Source organism: Carettochelys insculpta, chromosome 3 (assembly GCF_033958435.1).
Source record: "Carettochelys insculpta isolate YL-2023 chromosome 3, ASM3395843v1, whole genome shotgun sequence".
NCBI lineage: Eukaryota > Metazoa > Chordata > Testudines > Carettochelyidae > Carettochelys > Carettochelys insculpta.
This window is the reverse complement of record NC_134139.1, coordinates 4,306,648-4,327,927: the sequence shown is the minus strand read 5'-3', so window position 1 is coordinate 4,327,927 and position 21,280 is coordinate 4,306,648. Positions and strand designations below refer to the sequence as shown.

General features: G+C 54.7%; 2 protein-coding genes across 2 annotated transcripts in view; one reads left to right on the top strand and one right to left on the bottom strand.

Moving 5' to 3' along the window:
* Nucleotides 1-11,311, top strand: part of DHX57 (DExH-box helicase 57) — a 45,677-nt gene extending 34,366 nt beyond the window's left edge. Inside the window, exons 23-24 of the mRNA XM_074989283.1 lie at nucleotides 5,215-5,415; nucleotides 5,551-11,311. Coding sequence (XP_074845384.1) covers nucleotides 5,215-5,415; nucleotides 5,551-5,694 — 345 coding nt within the window. The 3' untranslated portion in view covers nucleotides 5,695-11,311. The remainder of the gene's footprint in view (nucleotides 1-5,214; nucleotides 5,416-5,550) is intronic.
* Nucleotides 11,312-16,158: 4,847 nt separating this feature from the next.
* The window catches only part of TTBK1 (tau tubulin kinase 1), a 133,790-nt gene continuing 128,668 nt past the window's right edge, over nucleotides 16,159-21,280 (bottom strand). Inside the window, exons 14-15 of the mRNA XM_074988423.1 lie at nucleotides 17,772-19,345; nucleotides 16,159-16,884 (exon numbers count right to left, since the gene is read on the bottom strand). Of these exons, the coding sequence (XP_074844524.1) occupies nucleotides 16,479-16,884; nucleotides 17,772-19,345 (1,980 nt within the window). The 3' untranslated portion in view covers nucleotides 16,159-16,478. The remainder of the gene's footprint in view (nucleotides 16,885-17,771; nucleotides 19,346-21,280) is intronic.

The following is a 21,280-nucleotide window of genomic DNA, read 5'->3' as shown; positions in this document are numbered from 1 at the left end:
CAACACAGGAGGCAACAGATACCGGTTATAAGCTCTTGCTCAATTGGCATAGAGAACGAGCGCCAGGGGTTGCCTTTGACGGTGGGATTGATCCTCGCATCTCATTGGACAGTCACCACCCGCCTCAAGCTGGGCAGCCCCCAGCCAATAGGGTACTGTCCCGCCACAGTTCACCTGCCTCGCTGGGTGCGTGAGGCTTAAGGTTCCTGAACCTGACAAGTGACTGAAATTTGGGCACCAGGCAAACCAATAAGAAAATCAACAAGAAATGAGAAACATCAACAATTTAAGCTTGCTTGCTGGAATGTGCAGACCATGCTGACCGGCTTGACTGAAGATCTTCAGGCCATCAGTGACACCCGCAAGACCACTGTCATCAACGAGGAACTGAAGAGGCTCAGAGTTGATATCGCTGCACTGCAAGAGACGCTACTCGCAGATTCGGGATCTCTAAAGGAGAAGGACTACACCTTTTTCTGGCAGGGTAAAGCCCAAGAAGAACCCAGAGAGCATGGTGTTGGCTTTGCTGTCAGAAACACCCTTCTACAAATGGTGGAATTAGTCATGGGCAGATCAGAAAGACTTCTTCGGATCACGCTTCAAACTTGCGCTGGTCCCTTCCACCCGATCAGCACTTATGCTCCAACCCTGTACGCCACACCAGAAGTAAAAGACAAGTTCTATGACGTGCTTAGTGCTGCTGTAGCGCAAATACCTGCTCGTGAACAACTGTACATCTTGGGTGACTTCAATGCAAGAGTTGGAGCTGATTGGGCCTCATGGCCTTCCTGCTTAGGACACTTCGGTGTGGGAAAAATGAATGACAATGGACAGCGTCTCCTTGAAGTGTGCATGTACCACAATCTGTGCATCACAAACACATTCTTCCGAACAAAGCCACAGCACAGAGTGTCGTGGAGACACCCATGCTCGAAGCACTGGCATCAACTAGACGTGGTCATCCCTAGGCGTAATAACCTCAAAAACGTCCTTCTGACACGCAGCTATCATAGTACTGACTGTGATACAGATCACTCGCTAGTTTGCTCCAAGCTCAAGCTGAGACCCGAGAAGCTGTACCGCTCTAAACCTGCTGGAAGGCCCCGCATTGACGCCAGAAAGACGGCAAACTCGGAGAAAGCTGAAAAGTTCAGAGAGACCCTCCAGGAATATCTGCGCAGCGGCCCTGGGGGCACCGATGCGACATCCAAATGACAACATCTGAGGGATACAGTTTACAACACGGCCTTGTCGGTGTTTGGAAGAAGAGCTAGAAACACAAACGACTGGTTCGAAGCTAACTCCGATGAGATGATTCCAGTCATTGAAAAGAAGCGCGCTGCAGTCCTGGAGTACAAACGCTCACCGAGCCAGAGTACCCAGCAAGCACTTAGAGAGGCCAGAAGAACAGTACAGCAGACAGCCAGGCGCTGTGCCAACAACCACTGGCTCCAGCTATGCAGCAGCATCCAGACCTGTGCCGACTTTGGTAATCTCCAGAGGAATGTACGAGGGTATGAAGAAGGTATTAGGACCCACCCAAAACAAGATGGCACCTCTGAAATCCAAATCTGGTGAAGTCATCGCTGACAAAGCCAAACAGATGGAGCGCTGGGTTGAGCACTACGCCGAGCTGTACTCACGCGAGAACGTTGTGGTTGACGCAGCCCTCAATGCCGTCGAGCTCCTACCAGTAGTGGACGAACTGGATCAAGAACCGACTGTGGATGAACTGAAGAGAGCCATCGACAGCATTGCAGCTGGAGAGGCCCCTGGTCAGGATCGTATACCACCAGAGGTAATCACATGTGCCGCGGACACACTCCTGGAACCCCTACATGAGCTACTGTGCCTGTGCTGGAAAGAGGGTGAGGTTCCACAGGATATGCGTGACGCTAACATTGTAACGTTGCATAAGAACAAAGGAGACAGAAGTGACTGCAACAACTACCGTGGAATCTCCCTCCTAAGCGTCACTGGTAAACTGTTTGCTTGCGTCATCCTTGGCAGACTCCAGAAGATTGCTGAGAGGGTGTACCCCGAATCGCAGTGCGCATTCCGCACAGAGAGGTCTACCGTTAACATGGTCTTCTCTCTAAGGCAGCTGCAGGAGAAGTGCAGGGAGCAGAGAAAGCCACTCTACATAGCCTTCATCGACCTGACCAAGGCCTTTGACTTGGTCAGCAGGGATGATCTGTTCAAACTGCTCCACAAGATAGGCTGTCCCCCACGGTTACTCAAGATGATCCAGTCATTCCACGAAGACATGAGAGGAACCATCCAATATGACGGCACATTATCGGATGCTTTCAGAATCAGGAGCGGCGTCAAACAAGGATGTGTGCTTGCTCTGACATTGTTCGGTATCTTCTTCGCACTCCTCCTGAAGCATGCCTTTGGATCTTCAACAGAGGGCATCTTGCTGCACACAAGATCTGATGGGAAACTGTTTAACCTTGCAAGGCTGAAAGCTAAGTCCTAATGTGCGAGAAGTCCTCATCAGAGACATGCTGTTTGCAGACGATGCTGCTGTAGTGTCTCACACAGAAGACCAGCTTCAAAAACTGCTGGATCAGTTCTCCGAAGCGTGCAAGGACTTTGGGCTTACCATCAGCCTAAAGAAGACAAACGTACTCGGTCAGGATGTTGCTGAATCCCCATCAATCAGCATTGACAACTAGACGTTAGAGATTGTCCACGAGTTCATTTACCTCGGGTCCACCATCACTGACACCCTGTCATTGGACACTGAGCTAAATAGGAGGATCGGAAAAGCGGCCACAACTCTGTCCAGACTCAGCAAGAGAGTGTGGAATAACAACAAGCTGTACACTCACACCAAAATGCAAGTCTACAGAGCCTGCATCCTCAGCACCCTCCTTTATGGCAGCGAGACTTGGACCCTGTATGCCCGCCAGGAAAAGAGGCTGAACATCTTCCACTTGCGCTGCCTCAGGCGCATCCTTGGAATATCATGGAAGGACAGAGTGACCAACACTGCCGTCCTCGAGCAAGCTGGAATCCCAACCATGCACACCCTCATCAGGCAGCGTCGACTCCGCTGGCTTGGCCACATCCACAGGATGAATGATGGAAGGATTCCAAAAGACATCCTGTATGGTGAACTAGCCTCTGGCAAAAGACCTCCTGGACGCCCCCAGTTGCGCTACAAAGATGTCTGCAAGAGAGACCTCAGAGAGGTAGACATCGAGCTGGACAACTGCGAAGAACTAGCAGACGACCGCAGCAGATGGAGGCAGGGGTTACCCAAGGGCCTTCAGAAGGGCGAGATGATCAGACAGCTAGCAGAGGAGAAGCGAGCACACAGAAAGCACAGTAAAGACTTGCCAGACACCCACTACATCTGCAAGAGATGCAGCAAGGACTGTCACTCTCGTGTGGGTCTTCATAGTCACAATAGACGCCGTAAATGAAGTCCTCAATTGAAACTTTAAAGGGCGCGATCCATAGTCTATGCAGACTGAAGGATGCCTACTGCTAGGTCCAGTGATGGTATCCCCAGAATAAATATGTGGACAAAGTTGACTCTGGAAGAATTCTACAGAGATTTTAACAACCTGCATCCTACCATTAATCTCAGCTGTGACTATTCCACACGAGAAATACATTTCTTAGATACCACAGTACAAATTGCTGATGGCCACATCGACACTGCCCTCTACCGAAACCCACTGACTGTTACACTTACCTACATGCCTCAAGCTTCCATCCAGCTTACACCACACGATCCATCATTTACAGTCAAGCCCTTAGATACAATTGCATCTGTTCTGATCCTACTGACAGAGACCGAAAACTACAAGACCTCTATCGAGCATTTATAAAACTGAATTATGCACTGAGAGAAGTAAAAAAACAAACTGCCAGGGCCAGACGAATACCCAGAAACTAGCTACTTCAAGATGGGCCCAAGATCAACAACAGAGCACCACTTGTCATAACCTATAGCCCCCAACTCAAACCTCTGCAATGCATCATTAAAAACATACAACCTATTTTGGATCAGTATGCTACACTCCAGAAGGCTCAAGGTGACAGGCCTGTCCTTTCCATTAGACAGCCTCCTAACCTGAGAGAGATTCTCACCAGCAATCACAGGTTACACCACAATATTACAAGTCCTGGAACTTTTCCTTGCAACAAACCCTGCTGCCAACTTTGTCCACGTATTTATTCTGGGGATACCATCACTGGACCTAACCATCTTAGTTACAAGATCAAAGGCACATTCTCATGCAGTTCCAGCAACATTATGTATGCTATTATGTGCCAACAATGCCCTGCCACTATATACGTTGGACAGACTGGGCAAAACCTTTGCCAAAGAATAAATGGACACAGAGCAGACATCAAGAAACTCAATACACATAAGCCTGTCCATGAACACTTCAATGGAGTGGGCCTTTCTGTTAAAGACCTGAGAATCTGTGCCCTGCATCACAGAGAATTTAACAACAGATTAGAGCGTAAGATTTCTGAGTTACAGTACACAGTCAAATGCGACACACTAATGTGGTATAAAGAGAGACATCAACTGTCTCGTGCATTACAAAGACTGCTTCCCTTCTTCGATGCTCAGAATCTCAGACAGGACAATTAACATCCCCCCACCTCTCACTCTTCCTTCTATCCTATTTGAGTTGGCAGTTTTTATTGCAACTTTTCTCTTTTTGGTCCTCTGTACTTAAATAAGTCAGTCTGTATTGGAAATGAAATTGATCTGAAGAAGTGGGTCTGTCCCACGAAAGCTCATCACCAAATAAATCATTTTCTTAGTTTTTAAAGTGCTACATTTCTGCTGCTTTGTTCTGATGGATAGTAGGTCAGCCCACAGCGTAACCTAGGAGACTGGATCAGTTTGAAGACATTTAAGCAAGTAGGAATCAAAGTGAAGTTACTTTTATTGAGACATATTGGAAAATGTTTCCTGACTGATGTGAAATAATCAGCTTAATTCTGTAATTGCAGTTAATCCCTTTGTTTAATAAATCGTATAGTTGTCAATGTGGAATACGGTTTGAGATAATAAGTTTTATATATGCAGAGCAGCGAGCGAGTGCATACTCTACAAAGAAACAGTGATAAAATTTATTCCTTAACTGACTGACTTGTGCGCTCATTATTATAATATAATATATGTATCACCATTCTCACTCCTAACTGGCTACAATCCTCTGGCATTGACTGTTCCAGACCAGATGCTTTGACAGCCCCTATTTGGTGTATCACGAGAAGATCAAAACCAGCCGTGTGTTCATTCGGGACTGCAGCATGGTGTCGGTGTATCCCCTGGTCTTGTTCGGAGGTGGGCATGTCCACGTGCAGCTGCAACGGGGCGAGTTTGTCATTTCGCTTGACGATGGGTGGATTCGTTTTGCAGCCGCCTCCCGCCAGGTAATGAAACCCCCAAGCAAGACCGTGAGTGCTTCCAACCCTGCTCTGCATCTGCAACATGCAAATAAGATGTAGAGTACAGGGGTGGGGTCATTTCATGATATCTGGGGGGCGGGGTGTATCCATTTGCTTCAGGTGGCCGAGTTGGTGAAAGAACTACGCTGTGAACTAGACCAATTACTCCAGGATAAGATCAAGAATCCCAGCATGGATTTATGCTCATGTCCACGAGGATCCCGTATCATTAGCATGATTGTAAAGCTTGTGACCACCCAGTAATCTGAGAAGCTCTTTTAAAAAGGCCCACTCTGCTAACCACTGCTTGGAAACGGACCCTGGTATCATCACAATGGTTTTGTGTTGTCCTGGTGCAGTGCTGATTCTGGCTGCGCTAACTTTGTACATGGGCCATCTTCACTTTTGGAAGAAAGCATCCTAACTAACCAAAATGACGTCCGCCAGAATGAAAGGGCTCCAGAACAACCTAAGGAATGGGCTGCTGGCAAGTCTTGTGATAGTTATAGAAGGCTCTAAATTGGTGAAGAATAACATAGAATTTGTTTTAAAAAAAGAATTTTGTTAAGTGCTGGGAGGATGTTTTCTGTATTCTCGTTTTTGTCAGGGTTCTATTGTTTTTCTGGTATAGCACTTTTAACTGACTTTCATTAGAAAGATGAAGAAATCACATGGTAGGGTGCTCCCTTGGAGCAACATAATTATCTGGATGCAGAGAAAGAGAGAGAGAATATTACCTGGTCAGTTTTCCCAGGACTTCTCTAAATTTGGAATAAACTACTGGGCCAAGAATTGCACCTTCATCAGCTGTTGATTCCAACAGATGCACTAGTCAATTGTTTTAGGATACAGCAGGTGTTAAATTAGCTCAGTTTACGGGCTCTAATACATGTGCTGGCCATTAATGAGTTGATAGTCTTCTTAAAACTAAGTGCACTGGGCCCTCATCAGCATTTAAAAGCTCATTTGTCTCTGGTTATTCATTGATCTGAACGGCTGTGTTTGATTGAACCTGGCTATGACCAGGCTAAAATTTCATATCCTTCCCTGGAGTAGGTGTTACACCAAGATAATTGTAGGGCATTGGTGCCCAAACTTTTCCTGTTGCACCCCTACCCCAGGCCTCTTACACAATTTGTACATTTTCACCCCCCACCCTCATCCATTACTGCACAGGCAAGGCTTCCTCAGCTGAGCAGCTGTGGATAAGGGAGGAGGTGGAGCTTGGAGCAGAGCTGCGGCTGGGGGAAGAGCTGGGGCTGGAGGCAGAGCTGGGGGTAGGGAGGATCTGGAGGTGGAGCCGGGGCTGGAAGCGGAGCTGGGGATAAGGAGGAGCAGCAGAGCTTGCCTGTGACTAGAGAGGAACTGGGGCCAGAGCCAGGCTGGGGCCAGAGCAGGGGGCAGAGTAGAGCCAGGCTGGGCTAGACGCGTGGAGCTGCAGCTGGGGAAGGAGCTGGTTGGTGCTCCCTCCCTGCTCCCATGGCGGGCTGATCTGGACTCCACCATGCGCCCCCCGAATGTCCCTCCATACCCCCATATGCAGGCACACCCCACAGCTTAGGAACCACTGTTGCGGGGTGTGTCTTTTCTCAGGGAGTGGGGACTTGCACACACAACTGCCTCCAAGACGTGCTAAAGACAGACAAGTCTTTCCATTTTACTTCAGTGGGCTTTGCCTCCCCAGCCCCCATGGAGAGGGGTGGTACCTCCACACTGTGCATTGCTTTGAGTAAATTACTGATTGGCTCATGCTGCCATCCCTTATTAACTTTCAAAAGGCGACAAACTCTGCTGCTGGGCTGGCAGGCTGAAATCCTCCAGCTTTCCAAGGGCAAACCTGCTTCAATACATTCACACCGTTCTCGTCCCAGAAAGGCTGGAGCATTTCCTCCAGGGCTTTCATCGATCCACCTGTGGAGGGTCATCAACGTGAACGTGAAACTCTTGTATGTACCAGGACACGGTCCTGCTCCTGCATACTGAACGCCAGCTGAAAAGAAACAACATATTTCAAAGTTTTAGGTGCTTTCTAGCCAAACCCTCCTGGCGAACAGGACAGTGGTGGAGCCCAGGACCTGGAGCGCTTGGGACTGACCATGAAATATGGAGCCTGTCCCTCTGCAATGCTGACTTTTAGTGGATGAAAGGTGCTTCCAGCAATGGCTGTTCAATGCCACTTGGGAGACCCCTTCCTGGGGCTTGCCATTGGTTCGGGTGTCTATAGGAGGCCATGTAACAAATCTCATTTGGTCCTACAGTCACGTGGGTGAACCTCCCTCCTGTCTGGGGCTGCACCATTTGCAAGAGAGGCAAGGAAAACAGTTGAGCAGGATGGGGAAGAAGGGACTGCCACATTCGTAGATGTTCTGTGGTTAAACAGGACTTCAGCCAACTGCTCTCCAGGCACACTGAAAAGTCACCAAATGTCTGGCAGAGACTGAGGACACCATCCCTGCCCATTCAGGCTAAGAGCTGTAGATGGACCGTTCTTCAAAGAGCTTACCTAGTTATTTTTCAACCCTGTTTATAGTCTTGGGCTTCTCATCATCTTCTGCCAAGAAGTTCCAAAGGTTGACTGTGCATTGTGTGAACAAATACTCCCCTGTCTTTGTTTTAAACCTGCTGCCTGTTAATTTCACGTGGTGGTGACCCCTGGTTTTTGTGTCATGAGGAGTAAATAGCACTTTCTATTTTGCTTTCACCCCACCAGATGTGCTTGAGAAGATCAGTGTGATAGACTCAGACCTCTGGTCCTTCAGTTAGTGGCTGAGAGCCAACTCATCGCTGAAGGAGTCCCACGATAAAGGCAATGGAGATGCTTGATATTTTTAAAATGAGTGTGCTTTTCAGGTTAGGGAGGAGAGAGTGGTTTTTTGGGGGGGAGGTCCATTTTTTTGAGGGTCCATTTTACCCTCTTTGAAGGACACCTTTGAGGAGAACCCCGTGAGCACTGTCGCAGTTAAGTTGCAGTCATTACCATTTGCTGCTGTTTGACTAACTCCACTTCTTAGGACATGTCCCATTAATGAAAATGCCTGGTTTAGTCTGTCCCTATTAAGGGTGTTGGGGCAGTTGACACATCCACAGCCCCTTTTTGTACCAAAGTGCTTTATAGGCATCTACGTATCTGCTCACTCGGGTTTGTAAGCATTCGCACTTCCTTATTCTGAACTGGCTGATTCACTGTATGCTGTGGCCCAGATAGCTTCCATGTGATGTTATAGAGCTCTTTCAAGTTTCTCTGTCCTGCAGCTTGTTTGGCTTGTGCCAGGTTTTCCACGAAGTTCTTTCTTGTCCTGTTTTGCAGTCTTTTTAGCGGCTTTGTTGGCTCTGAATACAGTCTCTGAGCTTCCACCTTGCTGCTCTTGTTTTACCATTGTTGACTGCTGCTTTTTTGTCCTTTGTTCCTTCACTCTTCTCAGAGTTTCTGTTGTGATCCATTCTTTGTGATGCTTTGTCCTCTTTCCAGTGTTTTATCACAGTATTATGGGCATTGATGGGGGAACAGATAAGGGTATCAGTGCCAGGATAGGGAAAGCAACAGCTGCATTCGGGATTCTAGATGCCATGTGGAGATCACAGATAATATCTGCAAAGATGAAACTGCAGATCTTCAACACAAATGTGAAGTGCGCTCTTGTATGGATGCGAGACCTGGCATACTAAAAAGTCTTCAAATCACAAGCTACAGACATTCAGAGACAGATGGCCGAGGTACATCCTTCACATCAAATGGCAAAGACTTCATCACAAATGAGCAGCTTTGGAACAGAGGACAAGAACCAACTGACACTGAAATCAAGAGAAGAAAGTGGGAATGGGTAGGTCACATACTTAGAAAACCATCATCCAGCATCGTCCGTCAAGCTCTCACATGGAACCCCACAAGGAAGACGCAAATGAGGAAGACCTTGGACAAGGTGGAGAAGGTCTACTGAGACTGAAGGACAACAATTGGGGTACTCCTGGAGCCAGCTAGAAGTTTTGTCCCAAGACAGAGTGAAGTGGAGGAAAGTTGTACATGACCTATGCTCCATGCAGAGTGCAAGGATTAAGTAGCAGTAGTTAGTAGGTTTACAGGCATGGCAGCCAGCCTGAGGGGATCGGCGGTCACCGGTGAGCGCAGAAAACACATACCACTGGTGAGTAGCAGGAAGTGTTTATCAGTGCCAATGAAGCAGCAGCAGCACGCTGTCCTTCCAAATGCAGCCTGGGCTCTGAGGGCTCATCCGGGGGAGACAGTCTCCATCATTCATTCCCGACTGAAAAAACCCACAGTGCACGGAACTCCATTTATCTGTACAGAAGAGCAAGAGCTCCACCCACTCTGCCTAGCGCTCAGCCGGTTTCAAGTCCGACACTTGGAGCCCTACAATACACTGCTCTAGCAGAGCCGAAGAGCGTTCTTGCTCACCTCAAAATGCTTCTGCCAAATGTCCCCCGTCCTGCTGTGCCCTGGCGCAGCATAAAGCAGTGCCAAGAAGTGTGTGTGTGAGAGAGAGAGATCGCACGGGCAGTGCTGCTTGAAGAGACAAAAGTCCTATTCCCTTGTAGCGCTGTATAGTTCCAGATGAGCATAACTCCATGTAGCAGCCTTACAAATCTCCACAACTGAACTATTTCTCAGGCAGTGAGTGACTTCCATAGAGTCACTTTCTTATCCTATAAACACAGCTTTTTATAATTGGTTTTCCTTCTGGAGCTCTGTCAGGTATGTTGTGTGTCCATACTCCTAGTCTGCCTACCTCTGGTTGTAGCAGTCCCTTCTGGGAAGATCTGGGCTGCTGTCCCGTAATGCCCCAGGTAGAGCACTAAGAGGATATGCTACCAGAAGCGGGAGGGAACATGCATCTCACAGCATGGGCTGTCTCACATCTGCTCCTTGCTGAGTGAGGATGAAACAGTTATCACTGTCTCAGTCTTCAACGGATTATTTGCCAAATTATTTGCACGGGTGGTTTGCTTTGCAAGCATGTATAATATTATCTGACTGAGCACTTCAAACCCAGTGCCGGTTCACTATGGAAACTGTGGTACAGAAGTGGCACGTGACTGGATTTTTATATTCGATATGGAAGCCATTCTTTGTGGCTATTGTATCTATTGGTCCCAAACTGTGTGCCGGGGGAACCGTGAGAGATGTGAAGTGAAAGCTGAGGGTGTCCTGAATTAGGTATGCTATTATGTCTGTATCATGTTTGTAGGTAGAGTTATGTCTTTTAGCTCACTAGTTGTATTAGCAATGTTGGAAGTGCAAACTCCGCCCCAGCCAGGATACTGGGCTGAACAATGGGATGGAAACCAGATGTTCAGAGAGTCGAAGCCACATCCCAGAAATGTGGGACTTGTCAATGGAGTGCAGCCCACTGGTCAGGTAACCTGGGCTGAACAAAGGAACTGAAATCAGATGCCCAGACATCCATTTCCACCTGCTATGTAAATGACTGGGGTGTACTGGCTAACCCAACAACCTATGGCATTTTGCCACAGCACCTCACCTGGGTCAGGTGATTGTGACCCTCAAGGGCCTAAGGGAAGGAGAAAGGGCTTTTTTTTTTTCCCCTGGACACACGAGAGAACCATGTGGTGGACCTAGCAACATCCATCTTGGAGAGAGAAGTCTTTTGTCCCCATACCAAAGATCCGTGCGCCAGCGTGCTGACTTCAGCTCGCCAGATCTCCAATTCTTCAGTAACTAAAGTTGTGTGACCTGGAATTGTATCCCCTTACGGGATGAACTTTCTGAGACTTTCAGGAATCAGCATATAACACTGCTGCCTGCATCAGTCACTGTAATTGAGGTATGTAAAGTGTCACTTTAACAATTTTTCTCTCTAACCCTGTTCTTTCTTCTTTGTTAATAAACCTTTAGATGTTTAGGTCTAAAGACTCTGGCTTTTACATGGTGGTTTGGGTAAGAGCCAAGTGTATATTGACCGGGGCTCTGGCTGGTGTGGCTTCTGGTTGGCCAGTGGGGCTGGCAGAGGTGCTGTGGTGGCTGGTTGGATTTGCCTTAGTGAGAAGGAAATCCCAGCCTGCAACTGTAAGTAGCCCAACTTCAAGCAACGGTATCTGAATTGATTTCGTTAGCTGTGCCCAGAAACCCCGTCCTGTTACAAGAAGTGATGTTGCGTTAATGACGCAGGATCTTGTGGATTTCTTGTTCAGGTTTTCATAGGGGAGATCACAAACCCTTTAGGGCAAGACTCTTGATCCCTATCCATTAGTACAGCACCAGGCACAATTGAGTGACTGCCTGTGCCCTGTCCGTGGTTACAGCCCACGCCCTGGCAGTTAGGGGTTGGGCATGAGGGGCCAGGTCAGAGCTGGGGGAGGGGCACCCTCAGGTGAGGGACTGGGAAAGGGAGTGGAGCCCCCAGGCATGAGGGGCACCCTGGCAGAGTTGGGGGAGAGGCACCCAAGCATGAGGGGCCAGGGCAGAGCTGGTAGAGAAGCGTGGCACCCCATGTGTGGGGGGCCAGGGCAGAGCTGGGGGGGTGAGAGAAGAGCCCCCAGGTGTGGCAGAGCCAGGGGGGTGAGAGAAGAGCCCCCAGGTGTGGCAGAGCCAGGGCAGAGCTGGGGGGGTGAGAGAAGAGCCCCCAGGTGTGGCAGAGCCAGGGCAGAGCTGGGGGGGTGAGAGAAGAGCCCCCAGGTGTGGCAGAGCCAGGGCAGAGCTAGGGTGGAAGGAGGTGGAGCCCTGGGCTAGGCTTGCAGTGAAGGGGGTCTGGCGTGAGGGGCTCTGGCAGAGCTCCACATGGGCAGTTCATCCCGTGCCAGGCTCTGCTCGACTAGCACTGCCAATCTGTGGCGTTTTTTTTCCTCTAGCGGAAATGTAATTTCCTGGGGCTCTTTACCCCGTTGCTGGTTCAAGGAGGTCACTGCAGCCCTGAGTCTCCTTTCCTGGCCTGCCCCTTTGCTGCCCTCAGGAGAAGGGCCCAGTGTCGTGGCGCTGCCAGATCCCGCTCCTGGGGTGTGTCCAGCCTCCCGCTGCAGCACCTCTCCTGGCTGAGCTGCATGGGGCAGGCAAGGAGCAGCCTTAGGGGCTGGGGCTCTGGGCCTGGTGCGGGCTGCTTCCTTCCTCCATCCTACACGAACGGTGCCCCTACCGCTGTGCCCCTGCTCCGTACGCAGCAAGCCTCAGGCCTGGCCCTCAGCGTGGCACTTTCCCTGGCTGGCAGCTCCTGCTGGGGTAGGACCACCTGCCTCTCTGCAGCTGCTGCACCAGCCACGATCGTACAGACCCTGCTCCCAGGCCCGCCGCCCCCTCGGTTGTCGCTTGTCTAAGTCAAAGCACCACAGCCCACTTAGTCTCTTCTCGCAGAGCAGCTGGTCTCCTCTTGCCCCACCCAGCCCAGTGGCCCTTGTTTGGCTCTGTACCTTGTTGGAGTCTAGCATTGTGTGTTGTGGGGTGGGGGGGTGCTGAGCCAGCAGGAAGTATGCAAGGAGAGGCTGTACCAGGGCTGTACACAGTGGCATGAAATAGCCCCTGGCTTACTTGTCCTGGCCCGCCTGGTACTGACCAGGCTGGTAGCTTGGCTGAGCGCTGCTGCACCCTCCCTGTTTGGCAAGTAATTTTGCTTCAACTGCAACTGCTGCCCCACCCTGTTCGGCCCCTTCCCCAGTGCGTTTCTGATTGTTGCACAGTGCTGGTCCCAGGGCAGACCTGGAGGGAACTCCGTTATTCACCCCCCTTGAAAACTGACCAGTTGGGGCTCACCGGCAGTTCCTAGTTGGTAACCAGCTGCTGCCCCTTGGCTGCGTATGAGCCATTGGTGAAGGATGCGGGCAAAGGCTTTTGGCCATGTACAGCGTCGGTTGGCTCACCCTGGACCCCAGGGCTGTTGACATCATCTGCTGGCCTTTGATTCCACCCGTACCCCAGCCATTGCTGAACCCTCCAACCCCCCGTCCTGCGAGGCACATGGGCTGCAGAGGAGCGCTGAGGCTGAGGCTCTCGGCATTTGCAAAGCTCTTAAGAGTAGATTAGAGCAGTCGCACCAGAGAGTGGCTGGCGCCCATGAGCCCTTAGCTCCAGAGAGGCTGGCCCTGCTGCAGTTATGGCATGGCCCCAAGAGGCAGGTGGTGGGGCTGTGAGCCTGGAACCCAGGGAACGGGTGACTGGGCAGAGCAGTGAGATGGGGAGGGGCATAGTGGTGGACAATTGGGAGCTTTCTGGGGAACCCAGGAGTGGCACGAGGGGGGGGAGATAGCTGCTAGGTGGCTCTTGCGAGACCCCACGCATGGGGCTGTTCGAGCCAGGTGTAACTTCATGTAGTGCCTGTTCGGAACACGTCTTGCCCCCCGGCAGCGGCCAGGCCCAGGACTTTCCCGGCGGTACGGCTCTGCTGTCACGCGAAGAGCTGGGCTGCATTCACAGATGGTGCGTCGCCAGGAGGACCCCAAACAAACGGGAGAAGCCACGGGGGAAAGGAGAGGCAGGCTCTTAACGGCATGTTCGGCAATCCCCTTTTAATAAGAAATCTAATAATGACAGGTGTGTCTGGAGCATCAGCAGCTGGACCAAGCCATGGCCTGGAGGGCGGCAGGTGGCTTTGGCCGCAGCCAGGGGCTCTGTGACGCATGCCAGACTTGATGGCTGTGCCGGCTGCCATGCAGTTAGACCAGCTTCGACGGCCTCGTGGTACTTGTACATTCCATTTGCAATGTGTAAACATTCTAGAGCGGCTTTCCTAACGAATGCGCAGGAATTATGGAGCGAGGTGTGGCCGGGAGCAGCGCCCCGCAGCCAGGCCTGGGGCGCAGATGGCCTGTCCCTAGGCCAGAACGCTTGGCGTGGCTCAGTCGGAGAAGAAGGAGATGACCAGAGTCGCTCCAGGTGCAGTGTCCGCGGTTCAGAGCCGCATGCTGGCACGGCAGACCGAGCACTGCCACGGTGCCCCCCCGTTAATTCCTGCCCGGATCCCACCATACAGCACCGGGACAGCAACACCTGTTTCTAGAGATACTGGGTCCTTGGCTTTGCCTCCCCACCCCCGCCTGCTGGCCTCCCGTGCTCCCTGTCTGTGCTACAGGGCCTGCCTCCTCCTGCAGGCGCTTACACCGTGGAACCAGGAGGAACTTGGCCATCCTGGTGTAAGCGCAGCACAAGGTGCTGGGCAGGCCAATGGTACCAGCTGGTCAGCACTGCCCCCTTCCCCCGGCCGGTGTGGGGCAGGGCGAGCCACAGGGTGTGCTTTAACTGCCAGGCCTGTTGGCATGTCAAAGGCAGAACCCTGCAGCGACGCGCCTGGCATGGGGTGCTGGTTTAGTTACCGCTGTGTGCCTGAAGGGGAGCAAAAAGCCTGGTTAGGTCTGCAGGCATTTCCCCCCTGCCCTTGCCTGAGGCAGGGCTGGGCCCAGGGCTTCGGGTGAAGGGGCTAAGCCAGAAAGGCTTGCAGGGGCTGACAGCCCCTAGCTCCCCGCACCAGTGGGCAAGCCAGCAAAGGGCCCGGTGACTAACACGTCCAATAGAGTCACACCATTGGACAGGCATCTGGCCGTGCTGGGGTGGGGGCTGGGGTGGTCCACCAGCCATTAGTCACAGCCCAGCCATCCCGCTGGCCCAGAGCCCTTGCCTGCTCAGCCAGCTTTCCGCATGCCCGGCCTCCGAGGCCTGGAATTGTGAGCGCCATTCCTGGGTGTCAGGCATGCAGCCTTGCATTGGGCTCTGGCTGATGCCGTTGTTTCCAGGAAGTTCCTGACCCAGCGCCCCAAAAGCCAGGCCTGGCCGTCTCAGGCAGCACCACCCCACCAGGCTTTGGGTCAGCTGCAAACGCTTGCGCCAGCAGCCAGGCACGTCTGCAGGCGTGGGCGGGCCATGCGAGTGGCATTCTGCTGCTGCCGTCAGCCCCCGGTGCCGGGGAGGTGCAGGGGGGCTCCATGGAGAAGTGGGGCCTGGTGCGTGCCCCTCATGGCGCTGTGGCCCCCTCTGGGAGAGATTGGCTCAGGCTCTCTGCCGACGTAGCATTGGGCACGCGGTTTTCCAGCGCTGCTTCCCAGCTGCACGGGGGAGGAGCTTTTTCCGGGTGACAGCTGGGTGGCTGTAGTGACCACATAATGTCCAGAGCTGGGCGCCTTCGTCCGGCCCCAACACCAGGGCCAATTTTGTACATTGGGGTGCTGAGAGCCATTGCACCAAGCTGTGAACCCTCTGCAGGCCGGAAACCACTTCAACCAGGGTGGGGTGATAGCAACCCCCCCAGTGCCCCTCAGTCCAGCCCCTCTGCCTGGCCCTGTGTTCATAGGGCTCATGCTCCCCTGCAGTACTGTGCAGGTAACTCAGCAGGTGCCAGCCCCTAGCTGGCTGCAAAGCGACCGCTGCTGTTAGTCCTGCACAGCAGTCGCCCACCCTGCTGGGTTAAAGGCGCTGTGTGCCCCGCTCCCAGCATGCCAAAGCCCAGGGCGGTTAGGTGCAGGGCACCCCCTGAAGGGAGTCAGTGACACCCACCTCGGTGGCCCATGGCACCTGCAGGAACATCATTGGCCTCACTTGGCTGCACAAGGACCACTGGGCGGCACCCTGCCCGCCTGCCAGTGCAGCCCAGGAGCGGGCATGGCCTACGCGCCCTGCCCACCTGCTGCAACAGCCTGCTCGGCTTGGGCCCTGCAGGGCTGGGGCCGCTTGGAACATACAGCAGGCCCGTCTCACCTGCTGGGGGCTGCTCTCCTGGCTAAGGGAGCGGCTCGCTGGGCAGGGCGTGGGCTGTAACCACAGACAGGGCACAGGAGGACAGGAGCCTCTCCTGGAGCGACGCCCCCTGGCCCCAGGACGCTCTCCTCGGCACTTGCTTCGCTGGCGGCTCTGCGCAGCGCGCAGCGTGGGAGACTCTGGTATCGCTAAGGGCACGAGGGGCGGGGGCGGTTAGGCAGCGCCAGGCGGCTCTGCGTGGCAGTGTGCGTAGCAAGCGTGCCCTGGAGCGGCTGTGTCCAGAGGCATGGGCAGGGGAGCGAAGCGCGGAGGGGCAGCGCCGGCGTGGACGGCTGTGCTGCGGTGGCTCCGTGGACACGAGGCGCGGGGGTTAGCCAGCCTGGCGGGTGGCGGCCGATCACTATCTGGCCGTGGCCTTGCCTTCCGCAGCCACTTGCCTTCCTTTGGTTGCTGGGCCGAGAGTCTGCGTTTTCCCTCTTTGTCCTTTCCTGGCCAGGCCCGGGGAGGCCAGGGGGTCTCCCAGCAGCCCCCGGGACAGGACTCTGGGCTGAGCACGGGGAGCTGGGGGCACTCGCTGCAGAACAGCACCTGGCCTCCGCTGGCGGGAGGGCGAAGGACTCTCCTGCCTGGACAGCGACTGGCTTTTGGGGGACATGCTGAGGTTGCAGGGGGGCAGGCCAGGGCTCCTGGGGGGAGCACAGCTCCATGGGGCAGGAGGCGGTGCCGGGCTTGGGGAGGAAGGGAGCCGGCTCTGGAGCTGTTTCCATGGGGAGTCACTGGGCTCTGTCCCAGCTCTCCTGGAAAGCCTGCAAGGGGAGAGAGCAGAGAGGCATTGAGACGGTAAACTCGCGGCTCTAGGCAGCCCCTTGGCAGTACTAGGCAATCTCACCCGCACGCTCTTACCTGCTCCAGCCAGAGCTGGGTGGCCCAGGGGGGCAGTGGTACATGAGCCAGAGCTTTGCAGCCCAGAGCACAGCACCGAGCCTCAGCTGGCATTTCATTTGTGAATTGCCTCAGGCCAACCGCCCTCTAGCTCCCAGGGCCAGGCTGGCTGCAGGGGGCTCACGGCTCAGCCAGGGGAGGAGCTGGGCTTGGGTTAAGAGATACGGGTCAGCTCAGGAAAGCTCATGTCACAGCTGAGCCCTGCCCCAAAGCAGCCAGTGTCACGTGGCTAGGCTGGGGCAGATGGGATGGGGGCTGGAGAAACAAGGCCAAGTCAGGGGGGGAGGGGTCAGAGCAGATGATGGGATGTGGATTGAGTGGAATACACGGGGGCGGGGGGCAGAATGGGGCTGGTGTGAGGACAGGCGGGCAGCTATCCAGTGATTCTCTGCAGGCCAGGCCAGGCAGGGGTAAAGGCTCCAGGGCCAGACCCAGCCTGCAGGGAGTGAGAGCTAAGCACAGCTGAGTCTGCCCTGAATACAGTGGAGCGTGTGACTGGAGACCCATGGGGATGGGAACCTGCAGCTGGCCAGACAATGGGGCGTGGGGGGCACCCTACAGCCAGGCCCAGAGAACGGGGGATGAGGGACACCCTGTGGCCAGGCCCAGAGAACGCGGGTTGGGGGACACCCCATGGCCAGTCTGGAGAACGGGGGCTGGGGGAAACCCTGCGGCCAGGCCAGAGAATGGGGGACACCTTATAGCCAAGCCCAGAGAACAGAGTGGCTCGAGGGCCGTTCTGAGGACTTACCTGTTGGTGAGGGCTGCATTGAGCGGTGAGCTGCCCGGTGCTGCCAGGCTACTGAATTTGCCCGCTGCCGTTGATGTCCTCGTGGGCGCAATGGGCCGGGGGATTCTGCTCTTTGTGCTTGAAGTCTTCCCTTCCCTTGCTGGGACGGAGGCCTGTCCCTCTCCCGTCCTCCTGGGGACAGAGTCCTCCAAGTCATGGGTGTCCTCCTCCGAGCCAGTGGCCGAGAGGGTCTCTGAGGTGCGTCTCCGCTCATCGCTGGAGGAGGCTGAGGAGGAGGCCCCTGAGGCCAGTCTGAGGAGACGATTTTGCCGTCTCTCCATCACCAGGCGAACCAGATCGGGCTGTTTGGCTCTCTTGTGCAGCCGCTCTTTGGCCGAGAGCGAGGCCGACAGGTCAGAGCCGGTGTCGTCCTCGGACAACAAGATGGGAATCTGGCTCCTGTATCTGGCACTTGGGGGCTTCCTAGGGCCCTGCTTTGGCCTTCCCATGACAGCCTCGGCTTGCGTCAGGCGCTCAGCCGCCGGGACTGTCTGTTCTAAGCGAGGCTCTCCTGAAAGCAGCTGGCCAGCATCTTCCCACTCTAAGGCCAGCACAGCCTTGTCTTGCAGCCCCAGCCTCTCCTCTGGGGCCTGGGCCAGGCCGTTGGGAAGTCCTGGCAGCTGCCCTGCCATCACCAAGGAGGTCTCAATGGAATTGACCGAGAGCGCACAGCTTTCCATTTCTCCCGCTTCCAAGCCAGAATTTGCACTCCCGTTTTCTACCAATGCCAAGTTCTCCTCCAGCTCCTCCTCCATGATGATCTCCTCAAACGGGCCCGGAGGGCCGTACTCCTCGTGCCTTGCCAGCTGGCCACCGGAAGACATGACGTTCAGGTGCGTCTTCTCGGCGATGTGAACAAACGTGCGCTCAACTTTGGTAAAGGGGGAGGAGGTGGTGGGAACTGCTGCTGGAGGCTTTGGTTCTGACTTGAGGATGGAGGAGAGGGTCCCAGGCTCCGACACATCCAGCTGGCTGCCCAGCGGCTGGGGCCTCTCACTCTGGGGCGTTAAAGCAGCGAGCGTACCCAGGTCGATATCTGGAGCCAAGTCAGTGGTGAGTGGAGATTTCTTCATGTCACCCGGCGAAAATAACACCAGCGTCTTGGAGCCTTCCTCCAGCTCTAAGTCGCCATCGGCCATGGAGGCTCGGCCCCGCGACTCTCTCTGGTCCTCCGCCAGCAGGGTGGACGGTGCCCCTTCCTGACTGTGCTCCGTGCTCTTCTGACTCACGTCGCTGCTGGAGCTGCTGTGCATGTCAATCTCGTCTCCCAAATAACCAGCCTCCTCCTCCTCCTCCTCTTCCTCTTCTTCCTCCTCCTCCTCCTCCTCGGCCTCCCCATTCGTTTCCAGATGGGGCTGCGGGGCTCTGCAAGGAGCAGTCAAGACGATATTTGAGAAGTCGACCTTCTTGATTCGCTGGAGGAGCCGTGGCTTTTCCCTGGCATCTGACACATCCCACCTGATGTCTTGATAAGGCAAACGCAAAGGCACGGCCTTGGGCAGACCGTTCACTTCAAAAGGGGTCAGTGCAAGCACCTGGAACAAGACAGACGGAAAAGAGAGAACACTTAGTATCCAGCAGAGCACCATCGGCGGGGTCACAACAGGCGCAATGGCGGGAAGGGTCATGTGGCACTTGCCTCTCGCCACAGCCCTAGCTCACGGGACATGTGCCGAGCTCAGGCAAAAGACAAAGCAACACTCGAAAGCCACATCCTTGTCACCCTGGCAGTCTGCTGCACACCCGCTCGTCTGCCTAACCTCAGCATGCTGTGCGTTCGGCAGACCGAGCCACCTGCCGGGATAAACTGGGGCTGCACCCGTCCCTCCTTCCACAGAGGACGCCGCTGGCCGCCGGCGCAAGCTCCAGCGTGGTTTGCGCACAGATCTCTGGGGGAACACGGTCTCTCTGGAGTAAACCAAGTTAGTCGTGATTCATCTGGCACCTTCCTGTCCTGCTCTGGGCCCTGCTGTTGTGGTGCTTTGCTCTTCCTCCACCATCATCCTCGTCCCCTTCCCTGGCTGGTCTCATCTGTGTCCTCGTCCCTTCAGCGGCTCCTAATTCCCCCTTCCCCCCCCACCACACACTCCAGGGGCTAACCCCCATCCCCTGTCCCCACTAAACCGATCATCCCCTAGTGAAGGCCGACACAGCATATTCCTTAGGCAGTAGCGTTAACGCTCCCAGAGGGCTCTGCCGTTCAACCAGCGCCCTGCCGGGCTCGGCTGCCAACAAGTCACTGCAGCGCCCAGCTGCACTCCGCAAGCTGGTGCCCTGGAGTCTCCCAGTCCTTGCCGAGCTGCGCTGCGGATCGGCAAACAGGCAGCGGCTCTGCGTGGAATAAAGACCCCTACCTCGAGTGCCAACGCCCTTCGCCTGCTGGTGTGCCACCATAGCTGGAGCAGACTCAGAGCTGGTTCCAGCCCGCAGGGAAGCCGCCCCCAGCACAGCCCTGCCGAGCGCGGCCCCTGTGTTTGCCTCTCAGCTACAGCCAGTTTGGTTACCCAGGAAAGCCTTTGGTCTGATTTCTTTTGACTTTGCCTCCTCCCACTCCCCTGCCCCCTGCTCCGGCCTGGCCTCTTCCCTGGGGCGTAGGGGCGACCGTGCAGGCTGGACTCTGGTTCCCTGCTGTGCTATTTCCCTGGCGGCTCCAGGCCCGGCTGACTGTAGCGTACACCTATGCCTGCAGACCTGTCTCCCGCTCCCTTTCGCCTCGCCACCTCGGCCGATGAACTGAACACTCTGCAGGGGGCAATGCTTCCAGACAGCCAGTCGGGCAAGGGCTTCCCTGCACACCTGGCTCTAGGCCAGCTGTGCAGCCTGCACCGGTCGCCATCCGCTTTCTGAGATAGCGTCTCTTCTCTGTGGGGGACCCAGCACCCGGGGCAGGCTGCAACATACAGGCCCTTGGTGCCGGAGCCCTGGCAGGGTGCCCAGAGCCTTGGGTTCCCCGCAGATGGGGGACGCTGCCGTAACTGCCTGTGCTGGTGGGGAGTCTTGTAACCCACCACAGTCTGCTCACCGTAGCTTGGTGTTCCTCCCAGTTCTGGGCTGCCGAGGCCTGGCTTGCCCTTTCGTGAGCCTGCCGCCGAGAGCCCCCGGAAGTACAAATATCCCCCAGCGAGAGAACTGGGCCAAAGGAAACAGCACTCCGCCTCCGAGCCAGCAAATGGGGACCAAAGAGACTATTGCTGTGGCAGTCGGGTGAGAAGCCATTTTAGCGCACCCACCGCCTTCCCAGTGTTACTCTCTGCACTCGTACAATGAGCGACGCCCCAAGGAATGGGGGCTGGGGGTTCTTCACTGCAGCATGAACATGGGTGTGAGCATCCAGGTTCGCCTATTCCACAGCCGAGCCCCCCACCCCCCCACCCCTGGCAGTCGCATTCACCAGGTGATGTGCTCCCTGGGCATAGTGCTAGGACGTGGGTAACACCGAGTGCCTCTGCAATTCTCTCGCAGTCCATTGC